The 23,693-nt window shown below is 55.1% G+C and overlaps 2 protein-coding genes across 2 annotated transcripts; both read left to right on the top strand.

The window, feature by feature from the left end:
- Nucleotides 1-1,623: 1,623 nt before the first annotated feature.
- Nucleotides 1,624-17,900, top strand: LOC119096712 (rho-related GTP-binding protein RhoA-A). Its single transcript, XM_037219609.1, has 6 exons — nucleotides 1,624-1,663; nucleotides 11,447-11,639; nucleotides 12,827-12,941; nucleotides 13,736-13,863; nucleotides 14,412-14,489; nucleotides 17,750-17,900. The coding sequence occupies exons 1-6, from the start codon at nucleotides 1,624-1,626 to the stop codon at nucleotides 17,898-17,900; spliced, it is 705 nt and encodes a 234-aa protein (XP_037075504.1).
- On the top strand, nucleotides 17,812-23,590 carry LOC119097031 (transmembrane protease serine 9). The gene is made up of 2 exons (XM_037220048.1): nucleotides 17,812-19,019; nucleotides 22,841-23,590. The coding sequence occupies exons 1-2, from the start codon at nucleotides 17,900-17,902 to the stop codon at nucleotides 23,236-23,238; spliced, it is 1,518 nt and encodes a 505-aa protein (XP_037075943.1). The 5' UTR covers nucleotides 17,812-17,899; the 3' UTR covers nucleotides 23,239-23,590.
- Nucleotides 23,591-23,693: the final 103 nt, after the last annotated feature.

Raw genomic sequence — 23,693 nt, 5'->3', positions numbered from 1 at the left:
CGAGGTCAACACAGGACTACAGCGCCGGCTCCATCACCAGCATCGACTCGCACCCGTCCGAGGGCGCGTCCCACCCGTCCGGTTTCACCAGCATCGACTCCGCCCTGGACCGCACCGTCGAGCAGGTCATCACCCGGCATCGAGAAGTCGGCGCAGCGCGCGCGCGGGCCGCGAGCGCGCGCCGCGCCGCGTCCACCGGCGAGCAGGTCTGCAAGTTTGGCCGCTTCACGGTGGCCAAGGTGTCGCGCGACTCGAGCGGCCAGGACAAGGCGATCAAGATCTCGGGCCGCGTGAGCGAGGTGCGCGGTGGCGCGCTGTCGACCGAGCGCCGACTCTTCCGGCGCTCGCGGCCCAAGCCGCGCTCGCGCGACGACGCCTGCGACAACAGCTCGCCGACCGACGACGAGCGCCGACACGCCTACTCCGACTCCGAGTCCAAGGCGTCGCGGCGCGCGCGGCGCGGGCCGGTCATGCGCCGCCAGAAGTCAGCCGACGAGTGCGACGGCGCGGCGGCCGGCCGGGGCCGCGGCCGCGCGCTGCTGGCCGCCGACGGCGCCGTCCACCGCGCCGACAGCTTTGAGGGCCACGAGGAGACGGTCAAGACGATCGTGGCGGCCGTGCAGGAGTCGCGCACCTCGCGGCGGCGCAAGAAGTGATGGTTCTGCGCCGAGTTCGTCCTCTCCAGCCCGCGCGCGGCGCGGCGGCCCGGCCGGCGGCCGGCCTCCGTGCCGCGCGCTGAGGCGGGCGACGGCGAATCTCGGCGGCCAGAGCCCCACTGAGGCGGCCGGGCCGGCGCCTGGCCGCGGCTGCCCCGCCGCCGCCGGCCGGCACGAGTTCGGCGCTCCCAATACCCTCCACTGAGGCCCGGCGGCGACGGCCAGTCGCCGCTGCGGCACCCCTGACCACGCCAGGGCGACACTAGGCGGCCAGCCTTCCGGGCGGCCGGACAGTTTCAGCATTTATCTGCCAAGTTCTCTCCAAGACCCGATGGTGGGCCGCACTGAGGCCGAGCGTGGAGCGCGCTGGTTCTGCCGCTACGCCCCGCCCAGGCGGGGTCACCAACGGCCCAGGAGGACCGGCGGAAGCTTACGTGGGTCCCCGCGCCATCCTGCTCACCTACTTGTAGTGACTTCTAGTACAATGTGGCGCGCCAGCTCGGTCGCGCGGAGCCCACCGACCAGCCTGAGGGCGACCCCCACCGGAGGGCCGTCCTCTCGCGCCGATGTCTTCACAGGGTATTTCTGATCGTTGCTCTTCTGCCCCTGTTGCTGTCTTTATGAGTGGCTGCCGGGCCGGTGCGTGGCGCCGCCAGTTTTCTCTCACGTTCTCGTTGTAGTGGAGTACCTGCATGGACGCGTGACCGGACTGCGTGCTGGAGCGGCTTCTGTGGACGCTCTGAGCCGTGTTGTGCTGCGGTGTGACTACGCGTAAGTTGGGAGCGTGTCCGAGCCCAGGTGATGTACCGACCCTACTGGCCAGGAGTTGCCTCTTGTGGCCAGACCTGGGCTGGCTAGCTGCTGGGGGAGTCATCGCTAGGAGCCACCTCTGGTCCGTGCGCCTGCAGCTAGAGCGGGGACTGGTGTTGACCGTGACCACATCGAGGAGCGAGCGGCGCGCGTGACCATGAGGCGTCGGAGCCGCTCGCTGGTCCAGCTCGGCTCCAGTGAGTTGCGCTGGCTGGCTGCGCTCGGGCCGGGCGCGGATCGCCGTCACGACTCACGACCGTCGATGCAGCAGCTACCGCGCCGCGGGCCCGGCTGCCAGCCAGCGCTGCCTCGCGGAGCGGCGCTGGTCTGCCAGATCGAGCCCGTGCACTGCAGCGTACCCGCCGCGCTCGTCCCTCAGATCGCCGACGACAATCAGGCCAGTCCGTTTGGGACTCCCCTCCGTGCTGTGGCCGGCCCGGAGCGGGCTGGGCAGATGTGCGTCACCATCCGCCGCCACCCACGGCGCGGGGGCCGGGAACCGCGTCCGTGGCCGGCCGTCGGCCTGGCGCCCGCTGGTCAAGTCCGCTCCGCCTCGGCGCCCGGGCGGCGCTGAGGCCGGCTCGACCCGGCGTCAGCTCCAGCGCGGCCGTCAGTTCCAGCGCCGCCGCCTCGGCGCCCGGGCGACGCTGAGGCCGCTCGGCCCGGCGTCAGCTCCAGCGCGGGCCGTCAGCTCCAGCGCCGCCGCTCGGTCCGCGCCCGTCGTGTCGGTATGATCGGTGCAGGTTGAGGGAGGGGCGGGCGCCGGCAGGGTCCACGGTCCAGCTGCCCATTGTGTGCAAATGACCCCGGGCAAGGCCGCCGCGGGAGGGCGTGGGGTAGGGGGGAGGGGTAGACGCTTCAGCGACCAACTAGCCGTGCGCCGAGGCTAGACGAACGAATCCGGGTTTTGATCGAATCTGCGTTTGTTGTTAGTCGTTTGACTTGGCTTCCAGACAAATACAAAGCCGATACGAATGCGACTGTCTTGGCGCGACCCTGTGCTCCAGATTCCCGCTGTTCACGGACTTGTGACACTGAATGGATCTAGGGCGCGACAATCTGGCTGAAAAGGCGCATGCTCCGTGCCCGTATGCATGTCGACGACACACTCCGTGGACCTCGTGCAACACACTCGGCGTCAGTCTGCCGCACCGCGATATCGCGTGCGCCACAAAAGCAGAGCTGTCAGCAGTGTGTTCGGAACGTGTGCGCGCGCGTGTCACCAGGTGACGGGCGTCACCCGAGATACCACGTGACCGGATGCGAACGGCGGGCGGTGCCAGAGATTTTGAGCTAGAGTTGTCCACTGCGACTGCATACCCATCGGGCTGTAACTGAAGTACGCTTCATTGCCGTGTCATTGGCCGATACAGAGGGCTCGGCTGCGCTGCCTGGTCGAGACGGGCGTAACGGAGCTGGCTGGGCCGCCCCACTCCAGCTGACTGTGAAGCGGGGCACGCGAGGCAGCCGGGCCCAGCGGCCCTGACCGTGCTCACGCCGACGGCACGGGCGGCCGCGCCCGCCGGAAACCGGGCCGCCCGCGCTGGCGAGGGGGGCGGCGGCGGTGCGGCGAGCACCGCTCAGTGCGGTGTCAGGTGCCGAGCGGCGGGCGCGCCCCGGACGGCGCCAGCAGTAGCCGGGCTCGTGTCGACACGGACTCAGCGGTTCAGCGACGCCATCAACCCAGGTCCAGAGAACATCTCGCCTAGAATTCGTGCTGTTTGGGTCAGTGAACACCCAGTGTAGGCCAGTGAAGACCCAGTGTAGGCCAGTGAAGACCCAGTGTAGGCCAGTGAAGACCCAGTGTAGGCCAGTGAAGACCCAGTGTAGGCTAGTGAAGACCCGGTGCATGCCAGTGAAGACTCGATGGAGACCAGTGAACTGCTCAGCCGAGGTCAGTGAAGATCAGGCGTGGGCCACCGACGCCAGTCGGACGTCCGTGTGAACTGGGGGGCAGTGTAACGGAAGCCACGCTTAGGCCGGGAAGGATAGAGAGAACTGTGTGGGACTAATAAGGACACGGCCAACTTACGCGATGTCTCACGCTAGGTCGGTGAGGAGTGAGCCTAGTCCAGCGACAATGGGTCCTGGCTCGGTGATGAATGGTCCCAGGACCGCGACGGACTGGTCTAGGTCAGGGTTGGCAAGCCCTAAGCCGGCCACGGCCAGTCCTAGGTCCGCGAAGCCCAACCCCAGGTCAGCGGCGACCGCTCCTGGGTCGATGACGTCTGTGCCTCGGCCGGCGACGACCGCCCCCGGGTCAGCGGCGACTGTTCCCCGGTCAGCGACCGCCGGACCTAAGTCGGCGAGACCCTTGCGGTTCGCCGCCGGCAGACGTTCGGCGCGGCGGAGCCCGGGAAGTCCGCACCAGCCGCCGGCGCAACGCGCCGCCGCACAGGCCGGGTGAGTGCCCGGCCGGCCCAAGCCAGCCGTGGCGTGTGAATCGCGACGCTTTCTGGTCAGGCTTGGAAGCCGGCAAGTCCGCTAACAGCTGACTTCAGAGCTCAGCAAACGGTGTGGCGTGACTGTCACGGTTGACGCTGTGCTCTGGTCCATTGCAAACACTGAACACTCCCGGAATGCAACGCGCGTTTGCCATCGAGTGTTCGCACCCCATTGCCGCTTGCACCGCGTGCTGGTGCGCGTGCAGGGTTGCAGATAGCAGAAATGCAAACGGGACTGACCTAAATGTGAATGTGAAAGCGAGCCGCTCATTACAGCTCAATTCGTGCAACTGATCGGTACATTGTGGGTCACTGTTTGCAATGCATGGCAGGCGTCACTGACGCTTCAGTCACTGTCAATGTTGCTGCCGAATGATACCGAAGTAACGTGATGCTTTATGCGGGTACATGCAGCCGATAGATACGTATATTATACACATGCGTGCTGTGTTGTTACCAATATCAGTTCCTCGGCTTGAAGATGTGATGATCGGTAAGGGGATCTGCGTCAATGCGAGTTACGCCGCCAGCTAGGTGTCTTTTATATACCTTAACAACGTTTTCATATTATTATTGACAAACGCGAAATGTCTCTGGAGCTCTAAATATGAACTTGTTGGACACCACGTAATTACTTAAGCCGTTAACGGTATTCGAGAATGTACCTGCGACAACATACAAGTTCAACTGAAATATCCGTGCAGGCAAAATAGGCATACGCCTCCAAAATACATCACACCATTAAAGCGCAATGCGGCCCTGAGGCCAAGTCGCAGTTTTGAGACCAATTTCTCGCCCCACCTAAAGATGTGTCGGAACGCGTGCACCATCGTTTTTTGTAGCCCGTGGTGGTGTGTTGTCCAACCCGTGAAGTCTAAGACGCAGTCCGCCCGTGCTGGCGACGGTGTCGCAGCTATGTTCTACTGGCAGTAACCATTATGCAAGCGCTGGCATGAAAATGCAATTAAAACTCTGCGTATTTTAGATTTCGCGCGATTTTTAGCCATCAGTTTTAGCGTCGGCAGCAACGAACAGGATTTGGTTAGCTTTGGGACGGTACCGACTTTTGTTCGTCGTCGCTTTGGGACGGTACCGACCTTTGTTCGTTGTCGCTTTGGGACTGTACCGACCTTTGTTCGTCGTCAAACTGGCTCTTTCTTGACCGTCATGTTAGCTCGATTTCATTCCCTGCTTTGTTCAGATGTATCGAAACGTTGCGACGGTCAGCATCCCCCAAGCGTCGGCACCACAACGCGGCCGGGAAATCCAACCCGGCCGGCTCGGTGTCCCAGCCGGCGTCACATACGGGGCCATCACGGCCGACTTGGTCCGAACCAGACCGGGCCCCAGTCACACAGCTCTAACGTAGACACAGTCACGGCCAGCGCCACGGACCGGGCTATCATGGCCGACTCGGTCCGAGTCAGACCTGAGCCAGGTTTGACTCTTTAAAAACCTCTCACCTTTACGTTGCTGACAGTCACGCAGCTTCGCGCGAAGTGCAAGGTGTGCGCAGTAGGTACGGACCAACAATACACACTGAGCTGAACAACACGCCAATGGTCATGTTCTATGATGTGAGTGCATTTGAATTATGGCGTGCGCAGTACGCGCGCAGATATCAGGCTGTGGTCAGCTTCAAGCGCACCTAGCCTCGGACCGCACCCTTCGGCTGGCATGCCTGCAAATTTCAACGAATTGTACCACCGAGTGCAAGTGCACGGAATTTGGGAGGCACCAATGAGAGAATGCGCTTGCTTCGGCTGCTGCCATTGGCTTGTCAAAGCCAACAGAAATTTGAGTCGTGGTGGAAGACAAATCCAAACAAATGCGTCCGGGAAGGGGGAGTCAAGACGCCGCGCGGACGGCCAGCGCGAGTTTCCCATAAAATGATATTGTTAGTCAAAGATGCTCGGCGAAGCGGTAGCTCCGTTATGAACGCGGCCATTGTGGCGCCCTGGACGCCCGCTGATAGTGTGAACCTGCACCTGATGCGAGTGGCCGAGTGCCGTTACAACACTGCCATGTGGCGCGGTATAGGCTTGCATTCCCTCTCCTTTTTTTGCTCACCCCAATGCTGTTCTCTTCCGTCCTGCCTTTTCGGGATGCCTGGCCGTGAAGGGAGGCGTACATCTTCCGGGGACGGCGGCCATGGCCAGGCGCTGGTGGCTCTTGATGGCCTTCGCGGTCCTGGACAGACAAGCACGGAGGGGTTGCGGACAAAAGGACGTGTGGGCACATTGTGGCAAAAGTTTGCAAGGAAATGTTCGTATGGTATGAAGTACCCATGCAGAATGTTCTTATGGTATAAAGTGCGTATGTAACACGTTCGTATGGTATAAAGTACGTATGCAAAATTTTTGCATTGACAAAATTTCACCACAACAAAAGTCCATGGAAAAAATTGTGTACAAACGTACCTACGCAATTGTTCGCAGGCAATTACTCTTTCGCAAAGGTTGGTGACGAATAGAGTTCCTTTCATGAAAGCACGTGCTCAAAGTACGTGCGCATTGATGATAAAGTAGCACGTTCGGGTGAGAATTACCTCTATGAAAAGTGTTCCTGGACAACTTGATCATCATGGTATTAAATCATGCATCTTAAATATACATAATTTCTAGCTCTGATCGCCGGACGGCGTGGTAGCCCAGGACAGTGTTCGGTCGGGGGTAATCAAGGTCCTAATCAAAGCGGTTGCATCTTTCTCTTGGACTCCGTTTGCCTGTATATAACCAACCATACATCGGGCGTCGCTCGCGCCTCTGCCCGCCGCATTCCACAAGCGAGCTGACTCCCGCCGTGGCCGTCAGCTGGTGTCAGTGGCGCACTCAGGAGGCGTCAGGCGGGGCGTCGACAGAGGCGTCATCAGGGTGAGGGATAGAGGGGGAAAGCAACAACACGGGAATGGTCTGCGGTAATCATGTGTTTCAAATGTTGTTTTATTAACTTCCGATCGCTTCCATTCTCGGGGCATTTTGTACTAATCTCATTTATTCGAGCTCATTTGCTGACCGCCGATGTTCGTTTAATTAAGTTCGCGACATGAAAAATTGCAGTTTTCCAACCTATCATACAGCTTAAAAGCTAGTCATGCTATTTGAACTTACCTATACAGTTGTTACTCTCCACTGCCATCTACTGTGGGGAGTATCCACCCTCCATGTTCCTCCACTATATCCGTTTTCGGTCGCCGGGATATGGTAACCCGTTCTTTGTCAGGCGACCTCCATCCCGGAGAAGTATTTGCATATGATCTTTGTGTACTTACATGCTGCATCAAGATACGAAGTTGTGCGCACGGGCTTTTGTCGTTCGAAGTTTTTCGGGCACTAAAGTACAAACATATGTGTATTAACAATTGCGAGTAGCCTTTCGGATGCAAACTTTTGTACATACGAATATTTTCGTTTGAATTTGTTTCCGATTGGCAATTGACAACGCGAGCATTGCCCTATACAATCCTCTTTACCAGCTTTAGACGTCACGAACTTGTTAGGCCTCGGTCTGATTATAGGCCTTTTTCTCAAGAACTTGGGACAAACAAAATGTATGCTGTAAGGAGTTGTCTCGCGAACTTTCAGACACACTGCGTCGGCAACCCACAGGGAGGAGTGTGACCTTTTGGGATATTCTTGGCCGAACTGCAGACCACTTTAACGTACCTGAAGTCTAAGCATCTCAAAAGCCGCTTGGCCACGTCGGTTCTTCGGGCAGATTACGTTTGACGGATAACGCTGACGGAGTAAGCCTGGCGGAATACAGCGCCTTGGTTGATGCCAGTAGTTCAACGCGTTGCCGTCACAGGGCGCCGAACCCCCGATTTACCCGAGCTAATTTTGTTTTAAATCCTTGCTGCCTCTGGGATTCTTAGCTGCCAAAAGAAGTTAAAGGGAACTTTTCACATTTGAAGATATTGAAGCACGCATCAGATATGATGAAAACAAACTCGCTTTTCGTATACTTTTTTAGTTGAAGAGACTGCTCTAGACAGCAACAACTCTCTTGTAGTGATTACGCTCCTCAGTGTGTCATGTTTTGATTACGTCATGGTACCTTGCACAGCATTGATTAGGAACCAATTAACTACCGTTATATCTGGAAATCCCGCTCGCGAACGCCAGATATGAATGTCTCGGCAATTACATTTTTCTTGGCCTTGATCGCCACATGGCATATAGAATGGCAGGATTCGAATGGCGTTGCTATGACGTTATGAATGTCAGGGTGACTTTGAAATACTCCTCCCGATATACGTTTTTCTGTTTTCGCGGGCGTGTAGTTCAGAAACGTGTGAACAGCACCGAAAGGTCTTCAAGATGGTTATTTCGGCTCAAAGCCCCAAATAAATGTGGACCTCTCTCTTTAAACAGAAATCAAAATAGCGGACGTGGAAACGTGACCAAAATGACAGTAAGGACCGGTAGACGTTAGGATTGGCCAACAATTGCTTACGCATTGGCCGTACCTCAACGTGTTTTTGTTTCGAACATCAAGGTCCAATACGTTCGGATTGGTATCGTGTGTTGGTAGCTTCCTTACTTTCAAGTATTGCAAAATGTTTGACATATTGCTATTATCATCAGATTCTTAATGATGAATTGACCACAAGTTGTTCGTGATCGCGTAAAAAGACAAAAGGGTTTACGTTACCTTAAACGTTGCGATTCAACCGCTGATCCTCTTCAAACGGTGCGCGTTTTGCTACAGATAGTTGAGAAGTTGTCTGGCAGGTTTAAAAGTTTGTCTCTTAGGGAAGAGCAATGCCAGATAATAATGTCGCGGCGTGGCGCGTGACCGGGCCTAATGTTTTTGTAGTGTCATGGTCCGTGGCGGGGCTTAATGTTTTCGTGTCATTTGATAGCTCTTGCAACAGTGCCACGATACATGAATGTTCCGCTGTTTGTGCCCGATGATTTTGAACACTAGCCCTATGAAAATTGTTTCCCCCTCGCCCTAAGAGGGGAGCCTCAAAGGGACATCATCAGGACATCAAAGGGACATAAAAGAAAGACATCTAAAGAATTTTTAAGATGAGTGCTAGTGTCTAGTGGACATCGACACATGTCACATTTCATCCCAGGATTTAATGTCTGAGGGCTATTCCTCCATCGGTCTGTGCGGTTTATAAAAAACTGAGCATGCAACATCAGTGGAGAAAATGGCGTTACGAAGCACTCCAAAGTGTGAAGCATGTGTCTTAAACGTTTTGGCATATGACCTTTCAAGTGTCAAATCCCATCACAAAGGTCAAAGTTTGTTATCGCTTGACCTTGAGTGACCTGACGTTCCAAGGCCACCAGAATGGTCGTAATACTATTCAGAGTGGCGTAAATAAGGATAGTAGTTTAAAAACTCTTTGGAGTGCATTTTTGGGTGAAAATTAAGACTGTTTATCATTTACGACCAAAATGTCACTGACGATACATCAGGGTGGTGCCATGGATAATGAGCTGTAAGGTAAGAAATTTCATTCTTCACAGCATGTGTAAATCGGACGAAAATGGACTAATATATTCTCAAGTAATACGCGTCATATATTTGATATTTGATGTGTTCAAATTAGCGACAATGTGCTTAAAACCGTCCAGAAGTTGTTCTGTGCTACCCATGGGGGGGAGGCTGTGAGGCAGACCCTGCTAGAACCACGGGCAACACGCGGCAGTGGTTTTACGTGTAGGGTTTCTACTTGAATTGCCGTGCCACTGTGGCTGTTACACGTTTCCTGAAATATATCCCCTGCCACTGCATGGTATGTCGGCACATGCCGGATTGGGCTCCGGTACAAAAGGCCGAAGGGCAAACGAAGAGCTACGAACAAGAAGTGAAATGCAAGAAGCCAAACGGCAAGCGGTCGAACGGGATAAACACCAAATGCACAAAGTCAACAGAGAAAAGTGCCCAAATCACTTTAAGTCAAACGGCTGAAGTTCAAAAGGATAAAAGTTAAGAGCAAAGCTCAAAACAGAAAAAAACTTCCAAGGTGATGAAAGCAAAATCGATAAAAGTTGAAAATGCAAAAATTCAAAAAGATAAATCCAAGTACAAAGAGGCAAATACACACGAAGCCGAAAGGAATAGAAAAAAATCACATGAAGCCCGGTTTCCACCAAGTTTTCCGGCCCCGAAAACCGGGCAGTTTGACCGGGACGGAAAATTGAAATTGTCATAGGATGTGCAGAAAGTATCTATATTTGTTAAACCGTAATCTCTGTATGGGTCCTGGCAGCACCGGTCCGGAAATTCACAACAACACGTGACGATAGTTTGAATGTACCTTTCGAAATAAACTTCTCAAAGACGATGCTTTCATGCTCAGGTTTTGTTGTAGAAATGTTGCAGAAGGTGTCGTTTAGAAAATATGATAGGGGTATCTATATGTGTCATACAGGTGGTGCGTTGTCTTCGCCGTTAGTTAAGTAGTACAGGTAGTACAGAGAGGCAGCGAGACAGCGAGACGGCGGGACAAAGGAAAAGAGAGACAGAACAAGTCAGAGAGAGACAGGGACAGAGAGACAGAGTAAGTCAGAGAGAGAGAGAGAGGAGAGAGAGAGAGAGAGAGAGAGACAGAGACAGAGACAGAGAGACAGAGAGAGAGACAGAGAGAGGGAGAGACAGAGACAGAGACAGACAGAGAATCGGGGTGACGGTTAAACAATGATATATCATCTGTACCCCTGCTGGCATGTCAGCGTGTCCCACTGCACTACGCGCCAATGACGGCGACCCCGCTCCGCACCCATCGTTAACTGCAGCGGAATGTAATTGGGCTGAACTTGCGTGGCGCTAAATCGGATCACGTGATGGACTCGCGCTTCACGGGTGTAACCGAGTGAAGCTCCGGGGTCGCCCTGTACTTCAGTACTCCGGGGCCGCCCCGGTGCTTTAGCCTCCGGGCCACCCCGGTATTTCAGTACTTCCGGTGCCACCGCGGTTGCTTCAGCACTCCGGGGCCACCCCGGTGCTTCAGTGGCTCCGGGGCCACCCCGGTGCTTAAGCGCTCCGGGGCCGCCCCGAGGCTTCACCACTCCGGGGGCACTCTGGGGCCATTTTCGGTGCTTCAGTACTCCGGGGCCACCTCGGTGCTTCAGCACTCCGGGGGCACCGCGGTGCTTCAGCACTCCGGGGCCACCGCGGTGCTTCAGCAGTTCTCGCTCTGCACTGCCACATGTAAACCCATTCGTTGTGCTGAGAAGAAAACAGGCAGTGTCAGCCCAAACCAGCATAACCGGTCATACAGGCCAGTCAGTGATTGATCCCAAAGCAAACCAGTAAAGCCCATGTACGTCTTTTAATGTTTTAAATGCATTCAATGCTGTGCCTGTGTTTCAATTCTGCGATGTTTCGCACCCGCGTGGTTTTGCATTTAATCAGAAGCGAGCATCCATATTTACCTCCGCCAAGACAAAGTGGAAGCATTCCGAACGCCCTCGGTTCCTTACAAGCGCGTCGCCGCTCCTCACTCTGTCATCGAACGGACGTGACGCGCGCCGCCAGCGGGACGGCGACCGCGGCTGACCGGGGCGGGGTCGGCAGGTCGCGGCCGCCGGAACCGGACGCCTGCACGGGGCACGCGCCCCCCCGAGGGCGCGCAGGACCAGCCGCAGGGGACGGACCGGCGCCGGCTCAAGCTGACCGTCGTCGGCGACGGCACCGTCGGCAAGACGTGCCTGCTGCACGCCTTCGTCAACGGCACCTGTCCGGACGAGGCCGAGTACATCCCGACCGTGTGAGCCCCTGTCCGGATGTGGCCGGGTACATCCCGACCGTGTGAGCTCCTGTCTGGACGAGGCCGAGTACATCCCGACCATGTGAGCCCCTGTCCGGACGAGGCCGAGTACATCCCGGCCGTGTGAGCCCCTGTCCGGATGAGGTACTGAGTACATCCCGGCCGCGTGAGCTCCTGTCCGGATGAGGTACTGAGTACATCCCGGCCGTGTGAGCCCCTGTCCGGATGAGGTACTGAGTACATCCCGGCCGTGTGAGCCTCTGTCCGGATGTGGCCGAGTACATCCCGACCGTGTGAGCCCCTGTTTGGACGAGGCCGAGTACATCCCGACCGTGTGAGCCGCTGCCAGGGCACCGCGAGCCGCACGCGCCGTCGACGGTAGTTGAGTGGGATCCATCCTTTTTTTTTAGGTTTGGTTTCGTTAAAATAATATAACGTCACTCGCGCATAGTTTGTTGTAGCTCATTTCTACTCATGCACGCTTCCTGCCGTTTGCCGCGTTTGCCCTCCGCGCAGCTCATGCCATAATTTCCTGCTGACATGTGTGGATTGCAGTGTCGTCTTCCTCGCTGTTACTTCGCCCCACGCCGTCAGTTATAACGAGCCGTCCGGAAATGGGGGAGGAGGTTTTGATGGGGTGTAACTTAAAGTTTCTTGAACAGCGAAACATTGCGCTCATTTGTGGTTTAAAATCATGCTTGAGCCTTGAAACCATTTTTGGCCACGTAACCAGGCTAACGTGGCTCTCGTCCAGCTTAGCCAGCACGTGATCACCAGGGAGGGGAAGGTTGGAAATAGCCAAATGCGTACCGTAATTTATGGAAGGTCCTATTCGGCATATGGCGCGGCGTCTTACAACGGCACTGTCCGTGAACTGTGTGCGGTTTGGCTGATGACCTGATGACCTGATGTGCGGTTCAGCTGATGACCTAATATGCGGTTCGACTGATGACCTGATGACCTGATGTGCGGTTCAGCTGATGACCTAACATGCGGTTCGACTGATGACCTCATGACCTGACGTGCGGTTCAGCTGATGACCTGATATGCGGTTTGGCTGATGACCTCATGACCTGACGTGCGGTTCAGCTGATGACATAATGTGCGGTTCAGCTGATGACATGATGTGCGGCTCGGCTGATGACGCTGATGACCTGATGACCGTGCCGGGCCGACCCTCGCCGCAGCTTCGACAACTCATCGCTGGACTGGAGCGTCGGAGAGACGCCGGTGCAGCTCAGCCTGTGGGACACGGCCGGCCAGGAAGAGTACGGCCGACTTCGCCGGCTCATCTACCCGGCGGTGAGCTGCCGCAGCGCCCTGCCGCCACCGCTTGAGCGCCACCCTCGGCCGAGGCCAGGGAGGGGGGGGGGGATCTGTCACGTCACCTCGGCCGCGGTCAGGGGAATCTGTCACGTCACCTCGGCCGCGGTCAGGGAAGTCTGTCACGTCACCTCGGCCGTGGTCAGGGAAGTCTGTCACGTCACCTCGGCCGTGGTCAGGGAAGTCTGTCACGTCACCTCGGCCGCGGTCAGGGGAGTCTGTCACGTCACCTCGGCCGTGGTCAGGGGAGTCTGTCACGTCACCTCGGCCGCGGTCAGGGGAGTCTGTCACGTCACCTCGGCCGTGGTCAGGGGAGTCTGTCACGTCACCTCGGCCGTGGTCGGGGGAGTCTGTCACGTCACCTCGGCCGTGGTCAGGGGAGTCTGTCACATTACCGGCCGATGGCTTGTTCAACATCTCACTATCATTTGAGCAGCTGGCGACGGATCTTTGGATGTACCTGCGCTGTGATAAATTGATTAGCCCTTGCGTTGCAGTGATGATGACGCAATTTCAGCACCACGACGCCGGTGGCGTTTCATGCCATACTTTGTTGGCTGTTTTTTATGGAACCTTGTGCTGTACCCGCTGTTTGGCAGTGCAGCGTGCGGGGAGGGGGAAAAGTACAGCGAACTTCTACCGGCCATGGACCTATGATGCATTCATGTTTTTATGACAATCTATTCTGTTCGCTATCTAGGCGATGGTGACCGTGCTAATGATCAAAACAACTCTTTCGTGCCCAAGGTAATGCATATAGCTTTGGATTTCAGACAGACATATTTGTTCTATGTTACGCTGTCGACAACGTCAACTCCTTCAAGAACATCAGCTCCCTGTGGTGGCCAGAGCTTCGTCATGACTGCCCCAATACTCCCATAGTGCTCGTCGGTGAGTACCGGTATGGAGCATACCCTCCTTGAACGGACCCTACTGCATGCCTCTACACGGGTCCTGCTACGGGCCTCCTCACACCGACCGTTCCTGCTCGCACCGACCCTGTCACGGGCCTCCTCACGCTGCCCCTGCCCCAGACCTGCTACTTGCACGACCTGCACGCGGGCTACGTGTCAACACACTTGCTTTCTGTTCTTTCCTATTATTATTGTTTTGACTTGTCAGGAAGCCCGGACATTCAAGGTTGTAAGCAGTCAGGCTATCCCTCCAGATGTCTTGATTTGCTCATATGTTTATCTAGCTTTCGTAATGAATGCACGTGTTTATTACGGCCGCAGTGCCGGCAGCCCATGCCATAGAAATCTTGCAGAGCTCCAGAGTAAAACACGGATGCATGAAAACAGCCAGACCCGCCACAGATTAGTCCACCAGATGGCAGCACCAGTCACCCGTCGGTCCCACCGCAGGCACCAAGACGGACGTGCGCCACGCCGCGCCGGGATCGGCGCCCGCTGGCGTCAGCAGCGCGCAGGGCCGCCGCCTGCGCGCCAGACTGGGCGCCGCCGGCTTCCTCGAGTGCTCGGCCCGGGCGTGCCAGGGCGTGCGCGAGGTGTTTGACGTGGCCGCCCGGTGCGGCCTGCGCGGGACGGCGCGGCGCCGCTGGTTGTCAGCTGCTCTGAGCAGCCAGGCGGGACGGTGCAGGCCGGGTCCTGCCCCGCCGGCCGGCCGGGGCGGTGCAGGTGGTGCAGGCGCAGCGACCGTGAGGACGGGACAGGGGCCGTCCCGCCCAGTTGGCAGGGCGGGACCCGCGCGGTTGGTGCACACGCAATGAGCGTGAGGGGACGGCCAGGGATGGATAGTTACGTGGACAAGGATGCAGACTGGCCGGGTGACACATGCGATGCATGTTGCCACGTGTGTTGGGGAGCGATACCGAAGGCTGTCCATCGATATCTCGATGTCATTCAAGACCACAAGGGGAAGCAGGTGTAAAACGAATAATGAGGGTGCTAGATACACGAGGATAGTCAGAATATAGCACAACATGCAACTTTGGCTTCCCCGAAAACTTTAAAGAAAGCCGTTTGCTTAAATGTAACTTAAAGTACGGCAATCGGTGCACGTGGTTTTCTACAACGTTGTACGTTATATTGTATGTATATGTATCATATGTTATTTGATTTAGTGGTGTATAACGTTTACATGATATATTCTACACAGAAACCAAAATGACGGTGAGGGAATGCCGCAATTTATTTTCGGACATGAGAAAGGAGCTTTCCAGTGATGCCTTTTCCTGGAATGAAGACCCAGCCGAGTCGCTAGTGTTCTGGTGGCTTGGACATCCCCATGCCGAGTTGCCAAACGATCGCGGATGTTTTGCGTCAGTGACAGGCATTTATGTATGAACTATTTCTCCCACATCAGAAGACGAGCCGTGGCCATACTCCCGGCTCTGAAATGTGATAGCCAATCAGCAGCCACACCTGGTATTTCAGGGCGGCCCTGTGCTGTTTACCCCTGGGCTAAGCGTGATATCCGCCACCGCATGTTTCTACTTCCTGCCCTGACACAATGAATGTTGTGGTACATTATGCTAAGAAATGAGTGCTGTGGCTGGTTGTGGCCAACGGCATGACATATTTTTGATTCATCAACGATCGTTGAAAGCTCGTTTCTTAAAAGCAGGTTGGAGTGGCTGCTGGCAAACATGCGCGATATGATGTCACCAGCACATCACTGACGCTGCTGAGATGCGTTACGTCCGTACCGAATCGCTTCTGCTGACACACGTGAAACGGGCGCGTTTCTGGTGTGTCCCATCTGTGCATTAGCGGGTGTACGCCTATTATCACCCAAGAATATACCCTCTAGTCATCATGGCGCCGTCGTGTTTTCCTATCGCCGAATTTCCCCGGGGGCTTTGATGCGTCGCCACGAAGATCACGCGTTTAGATGTTTTCTTTCCCTTAGATGCATATGGGGAAGTCAGGAAATGTTTTCGTAATGTAGTGTACGATATATATATATAGTGTGATACCATACTTTTGTGCAACATGCTCTTCTTTAATTCTCGATTTTCCGTGTTCGCATTGATTCTTTCATCGTTCCTGGCGGTTTTACCTGCGATCTACCTTTTTCCAGCAACATAGTTACCGTAATTCACTGAGTTCATGTTCTTCCTTCTTTATTCAGCATTATGCAGAAAAATTGGGGTATGTCTCAATCCATGATACCTATCTTGGACGGCACATTGCAATCATCGATATTTTAATACATATATATATATATATATATATATATATATATATATATATATATATATATATGTGTGTGTGTGTGTGTGTGTGTGTGTGTGTGTGTGTGTGTGTGTGTGTGTGTGTGTGTGTGTGTGTGTGTGTGTGTGTGTGTGTGTGTGTGTGTGTGTGTGTGTTGTGTGTGTGTGTGTGTGTGTATGTGTGTGTGCGTGTTGTGTCATATCACAATAATGCATGTATTTTTTATGACATGCATGGCGATTTCCGCCTGCACGTAAAATCATTGGAGACAAGAGTCCGCCGGAAGTCTTTGATGATGACCGAGATGGGATGCATGCGATCGAGACGCATGCCGAGCAGGACCTACGGCCTTCGCGGACCTACGGGCCGATCATGCAGGCGATCAAACTGCACGTTTGCCTGCGTCTTCCATGCCTTCCTGACACGTGTCATTAGGAAAAACGCTTCACTACAGCACTTTTGTTTGTTTCCTGTCGAGCTCTGTTTGCCAAAAGTTGTTCCTCCGCCACTTTTCAATACCAACATTTCGTTGCGGTTTTATGGCACACGAGCGCCATGTTTCATGGACACATGAGCGCATGAGCGCTGCCGTCAGCTGTTATTGAATGACGTCAGTAAAACGAACTTTTGCAATTGGCACAGCGGGCGGCTATGGCTAGTTACCGAGAAGCGCATTGGTTGAAGTTTGAACCAGTGCGTCACTATAGCCATGTGGTACTCCGTTCCACTAATCTAAAATGCGCTTCGAAAAGAGCCACTGTAGTAAACGCCATAGCGCAGAAATCAAAGTACAACCTTTTGTTGAATTCGCGGGATAAAAGCTTCATGCTCGCATCTACATACAAACATGTTGACAAATAAGTCTGTTGCAAACATTACAGAACACACATGTTGGAAAAAGTAAAGCATATGAAGCGTTATTACTTTCATAGCGGTGAGCAGGGAGCTTCAAGTAGACTTATCCTGCAGGAGCGGCTACTTCAAATCGAAGCCTGTGCTATCCAGGAGGATTTCGAGAAAGCCGGTAGTACCGATAAAATCGTACGTGTCTGATCAATAATAAATGAAAAGTGCAAAAAGGTGGCGCGCCCCCTTTAAGGAAGGCTTCCTGGGTTCGTGGCGCCCGCCGCCTTCGGCTGTCATCGCTGCCCAAGTCTTATGCCGAACCACGAGTCAGATGTCCTACGTCAAAGGCCGGGTGCAGTTCCGAGTGACTTACAACATATGCAACCCCCGATCAACAGATCTGATGGGCTTGTTTAATGTATCTGTCAGCAATGGTCAAGTTCTCGTAATTCGGCCAGAGGCGAGGGCAGTTTGGTGGCGAGAGGCTCAGTCAAAGGAAAAGAAGCGGATCGAGCGTAACCCAAACGTTTGAATCTGTCGCTGGTGAGCTGCTTCTTCACAGTAACATCATGAGTGGTCAGCATCCTGCCCGTGAGGTCTTGCTAACGCATGCTTGTCACCACCGAACCCGTCGGCATGATTTTCCGGCACTTGATAACATCACACTGCCAAAGCCACAGATCACTGACGGGCGGCAGTAAGACTCGCCCTGTCCCGTCCCTGTAACCGCCCTTGCGAGCCGCACGGGCCGCCCGTCGTCTGCAGAGGCGCAGGGCGCGCTGGCGCAGCCGGCCAGCGTGGAATTCCCGTCAGCGACGCGGCCGACGGCGGCGAGCGGCGAGTCCAGCTGGGCCCAGCTGCCGCGGAGTGTGCCGGCAGGGAGACGGCGTCGCCGCTGCAGCCGGATCACCAGTGATGGCCGCTGGCTGTGCAGTGATGTGGACAGCGGCGGTGCTGCTGCTGGCGTGCCGCTTCTTGCCGGCGACCGGCCGCATTACATTCCCGCAGAGCGACGGGCCGAAGCTGTGTCAAACGTCGCAGGGCGGCGATGGTGTGTGTGTGTCGCTGCTGTCGCGGCGCTGCTCGCTGTTCACCCGAGTGGAGCAGCTGGTGACGCTGCGGCCGCGCCTCTGCGCCGTCTCCCAGCGCGACGCGCTCGTCTGCTGCCCGCTGGCGGCCGTCGCGCCCGACCGGACAGGCGGAGCGGCGACGCCGCCGCCCAGGTTCGCCACGCCGGGGACAAGGCCCACCAGGCCACCGTCCAGGCCAACTAGGCCGGAGACAAGACCTACCAGACCTCCCAGACCGCAGCCCACCCCCACCAGGCCGGAGACCAGGCCAACTATTCCCACTAAGCCGCCGACGCGCTTCACCAGACCGACGGCGAGCCCTCCCACCGAATCGCCACCAACTCGCTCGCGACCCCCGGCTCGCCCCACCGGACCCAGCCGCGGCCAGGGCGCGCCACCCAACCGGCACGCGCCGATCGGCCTAAGGCCGCGGCCGAGCAACGCACCGTCGCGGGTGGCGCCGACCGCCTCCCCCGGGCGGGTCCGGCCCCACCGGCTACGCGGCTGCGGCATCAGTCGGCCTCTAACAGCCTTCCGCGCCTTCGGCAACTACTTCCAGCGCCCGCCGTCCTTTGCGCGCGTTACGCCCGTCCAACTGGGCGCACAGCCGTGGACAGCGCTGGTCGGCACCGTGGACGAGGCCGGCGTCACCCACTGGCTCTGCGCCGGCGCGCTGCTTACGCCGCGCATCGTGCTGACCAACGCGCACTGCGCCGGCGGCTCGCCCCGCCAGCTGCTGGTCGGGCTGGGCGAGCACGACCTGACGTCCGAGTCGGACGGCACAGCCGGCACGCACCCGGTACTGGCCGTGGAGCGGCACCCTGCCTGGACGCATCCGAGCCGGCGGCACGACCTGGCGCTGCTGCTGCTGGCGCGGCCGGCGGACCAAAGCACGATGATCCAGCCCGTTTGCCTGCCGCCGCCGGACCCGACCGACACAGCCCGGCCGCTCCGACCGCCGCCAGGTGAGCATCGCGCACGGCACACAGACGCGGTATACAGACACGGTATACAGACACGGTATACAGGCACGGTACACGGACACCATACATAGACACGGTATACAGACACGGTGCACAGACACGATGCACAGACACAGTACACAGACACGGTACACAGACGACGTACACAGACACGGTACACAGACATAGTATACAAACATGGCATACAAACAAAGTAAACAGACACGGTACACAGACACGGTACACAGACACCATACACAAAGTACTCAAACATGGCACGCAGACACGGTACATAGACACGGCACGTAAGCTTGGTACACAGACACGGCACACAGTGCACGGTGCTCAGATACGGCACACAACCACCGTACACGGGCATGGTACACATACATTACATACAGGCACGGTAGGCAGACACAATATACAGATGCGGTAAAAGGCACGGTACCGAAACACGGTACAAGGTGCAAGGGAAAAGTACATAATCACGGCATACGTACACGGCATACAGGCACGCTGTAGACGCGGCTCACGGACAGCGTATTCGCAGGACAGACATTGCCAGACAGGCAGACATGACTGCCACATGGCGCAGATACAGCACACAGAGAACAGACACGGATACGGACATGGCAAAGACAAGGTGCATAGGCCGGGTCCGGACGGTGTACAGAGACAGTGTGGCCGCGGTACAGACACGGCACAGACCTGAGACCTGACAGAGACACGGTACAGAGACGACACAGATAAGTGGCAGGAATGGCATGGTCATGACAGAAACACCGTGCAAATGTGGTACGCAGTAGAGACGTCGTACGAGCGTAGTGCAGACACTGTGCAGGCATTGTGCGGGCACGTTATAGACACGCTACAAATTTGCCATTTTCGGCGCTTGCAGTAGTTTCTTTACAACTTTCGTTTTTGTCTTGCTTACATGGTAGTCAACACATACTTTTTCAGCAAAGTTGGGACCAATCCCGAAAAGACCAGACTGTGCTTTTTTCAGTTATAGCTCAACTGCCTGAGTTTGTAAAAATGTTGTAAAAATGCATAATTGTGTTGTTGTAATTACATATTTACATATTTACATACAACATTTTTATGTTGTAATTACATAATTACAACATAAAAATGTTGTAAAAATGCATAATTCGGAACGGATGTTTCTGATACAGTTGTGATTGTCATGTGCGAATTGTCACACCCCTCGCGTGCACCGTTTTCTGAAGTGTATTTTTTATTATGAAACACAGATCTGTGCGTTTCACGTTCAGCAAATCGAGGAAGACATGTGAGGTTCTAAAATTACCACGTATTCAATCGGTTGCTGCAACCCAAACGCAACGCATGACCTTCAGCGCTCAAGCGGGTTGTACTACTCTACTGTCCCACAATTCTCCATTTGTTTGAAGGATGCCTGTACAGTGCATGCTATGCGGAAATCCATGCACAACAATCTTCACACACATCCCCCTCCCCCCCACACACACAGGCTTGTGGCCGGGTTCGTTTGGGGTGGCCGATGGCATGGCCAGTGTGAGGAGGTATGTGGCATATGCCTACAGCGTCAAGATTCAGCGTCCTTCGTCAAGATTGCACAGTTGGCTTCAAATTACCAGAAAATCAGAATTTGTAGATGACTGGCGGCACAAGAGCCAGTGCGAGCTCCTGGCATTGACTCATTGGAAGAAATGGCTTAAAATGATGAATGTAGGTTTTAGAAACTGAAACGGCGCCCTTAGGAAACCTCCGCACTTGGTGGTGTCGACAAATTTTCTTCGGTGGAGCGGGGTGTTTTCTCATGGTTTTGTTTCACATGAAAGCAGCCATGGAGTTTTTCCTGAAAGAAAATTTAATTGGCTGCCCATGTTTTCATCGAAGTATTTCAAGATCCTGGCTATTTTTGCGCATTCCGACGAAAGATAATGCGTTTCTTATGGTTATAAAGAAGTCAAGAAGCAAATATTCAACAAAGAAAAGACCATTTTTGGAAAACTGAGACTGTTTTGTTTCAAATGCGTATAGCTGACCTGATGTCTAGAACTTTTGGGCTGCCGAAATCCTATTTGGAACGCGAGATATATGAAGTCGCGCGCTGCGGGTAGTTGCGGTGTGAGAAATGTTTCTCGTTATACTTCAGCCATGCAAAAATTCCGTTATCAAAATGGCGTATTGTCTTGCTGTCATACGGCTTGAAAGTGCAAATGTGGTCTTTGGCCATTGGACTGAGACCGTGGTCTGCTTGATTGCGTTGCTCAGGGCCACAAGTATGGAACTGAAATAAGTCCATGACATATATTTATGATGCATTTGTGATAATCCCGGCTGGCGTACCACATCTCTTGTGTTCAGCGCCCTTCTGCCTGAAATAAGACTGTGACGTCAGCAGAACACAAATTGAGTGCTTTCTCCTCTCCCCCCCCCCCCCCCGCCCCCTCCATTCCCCAGTCTTCCATTTGTGTGCTGCCTAGCTGCAATGTATGGCCATGTGGCAATCAGCGTGCAAATATAATACACACAACCTTCTTTGTACATGGCACCAAATTGGCCTCTGAGTTTACGCGGTGGGGACGCGGTACAGGCACAGCGTAGGGGTCACGCCGCAACTCTCCCCTATTCCCCTTGCACCGCAAATAGCGACTGCATAATCCTCACAGCACTGCAAACCTAACTCTATGGAAACAGCTCTCAGTAAGTCCAGCTGTTGAACTCTCGGCTGGGGGCTGGACCCGTACCGGTGTCCGGCGTCACAACATTATTGCTACTGTAAAAACCACTACCGACAGGAGCGTTACATCAGTTATAGGCGGCATTACTTCTGCTGCAAAAACTGGTGCAGATTTTTTATATGCGATATTACTGCCACTGCAAAGGCTTATACACGGCCTGAATGTTATACGACAAAATTTGTGCTTCAAAGACTTATACACGTCAGTACATCTGCTGCAAAAACTGATGCAGTCTCGACTGGTTCGTGTCATTACTTCTCCTGCGAAAACCTATACACGATGGGAGTACTACAGGACAAGTCTGCATTGCAAACACTTATACTCATCATTACTTATGCAGCAGACTTATGCACTCTTCATATATACGTGACATTAATTTTTCCGCAAAAACTCATATAAGACATCAATAGCACACGGCAAACCTTGTACCGCAAAGAAATATGCCGATCATAATTTCTACGGGAAATACTTGAACACAAGTGTTTTCTGTAGCACTAATGTCGCGTATAAGTCTTAACAGCAGAAGTAATGCGTGTATAAGCAGTGGTTAATGTGTAAGTGGCGATGGCAATGGCTGTATAAGCGTTTGCCGTAGAGGTAATGAGAGGGATAAGTTGCTGAAGCATAGGTTTTGTCATGTAGCACTAATGTGTTAAAGTTTTTGCAGTAGAATACCGTCGCGTATAGGTAACGTCTGCATCAGTGTTTGGAGTAGAAGTAATGAAGAGTTGAACTTTATGCGGCGCAAGTTTTGTCGCGTAGCACTAATGTCGCATATAAGCATTGCTAGGAGCAATGTAGCATCCCTGTGAGTAAGAGTTTTTGTTGCAGTACTAATGTAGTGGAACCCCGGGGGCCCGTGCTACGATGTCAATAGTAATATCCTGCAGTCCCCTGGTATTTCGTCAAATTGAGATACTTCTTAACCCACAGCGATAAGAGCGTCCATTGGTCCCAAAACGCCGGCCTCACAGGCCGCCAGCTGACCCAACCCATCCCCCTCAAGCTCCCCCGCCCGACCATCCGCGGCTGACGATTTAGTAGCCGCGACCCCAGTGGTCTGACTCGACTCATAACCCGCTCCCGACTTCCCAGGCTCGGAGCTTCGGCTGGTCGGATACGGCCTGGACGCCACCGCTCTGGACACGGACGGCAGCTCGAGCCGTGGCTGGCAGGAGACCACCACGGCGGCCGTGGCGCCGCTGGCCGACTGTGGCGCCGCCCTGGCGGCATCGCCGCTCGCCGAGTTTCTGTTCCCGGGCGGATCGCGCGCCGGGCCCGACCTCTGCCTGGCGGCGGTGCCGCGCTGCGACCAGGACGCTGGCGGCCCGGTGGTGGCGCGCGCCCCCGATGGCGTCGGTCAGCTGGAGGGACTGCAGCTGATGGACAGCTGCATGCCCGGGCAGCCGCAGCTGGCGCTGCGCGTGCGCCACTACGTGCCCTTCATCCTGGAGACCATGGACCGGCTGCTGCAGCGGGTCGGCAGAGTGTAGGTCATCGCGCGACACTGCGACAGGCAACGCACCGCGCTCACTGGCGTCAGTGCTGAGTGAATGGTCGTTGTCGTACGGAAAAGTTGTTCTGCCTACGATGTACATGATTTGGTTTGGTACCAAGGGGACGCGCCAGCATGGAGGCGATTCGGAATCCAGGGTACTTCAACCACTGATGTGGCACGATGGCTGGGGCTCTTACAAGGCGGCTGGATAGATCACGCCCTGAAGAGATAGCGGCATCTAAGCCAGCGAGAGGTAACAGTATCTGGATGACGAAACTGGACCGTGTTCGAGACGAGACGAAAGCTTGTCTGTTAAATAGGGCGGAAATATATTTGCAAAGCGTTTAGTGTTCCGAGCCTCTGCGACACGTTGTGTGGTGATGCCCGATCCTCTCCTCTGCGACGGTCTCGCTTCCGGCTAACTCAATATGTCCAGGCAATGGTGGCTAA

The sequence above is a fragment of the Pollicipes pollicipes genome, unplaced genomic scaffold (genome assembly GCF_011947565.3).
Source record: "Pollicipes pollicipes isolate AB1234 unplaced genomic scaffold, Ppol_2.1 Scaffold_4295;HRSCAF=5057_pilon_pilon_pilon, whole genome shotgun sequence".
NCBI classification, from domain to species: domain Eukaryota; kingdom Metazoa; phylum Arthropoda; class Thecostraca; order Pollicipedomorpha; family Pollicipedidae; genus Pollicipes; species Pollicipes pollicipes.
Note: the sequence above shows the minus strand (reverse complement) of the source record. Positions and strands in the feature narration are given on the sequence as shown.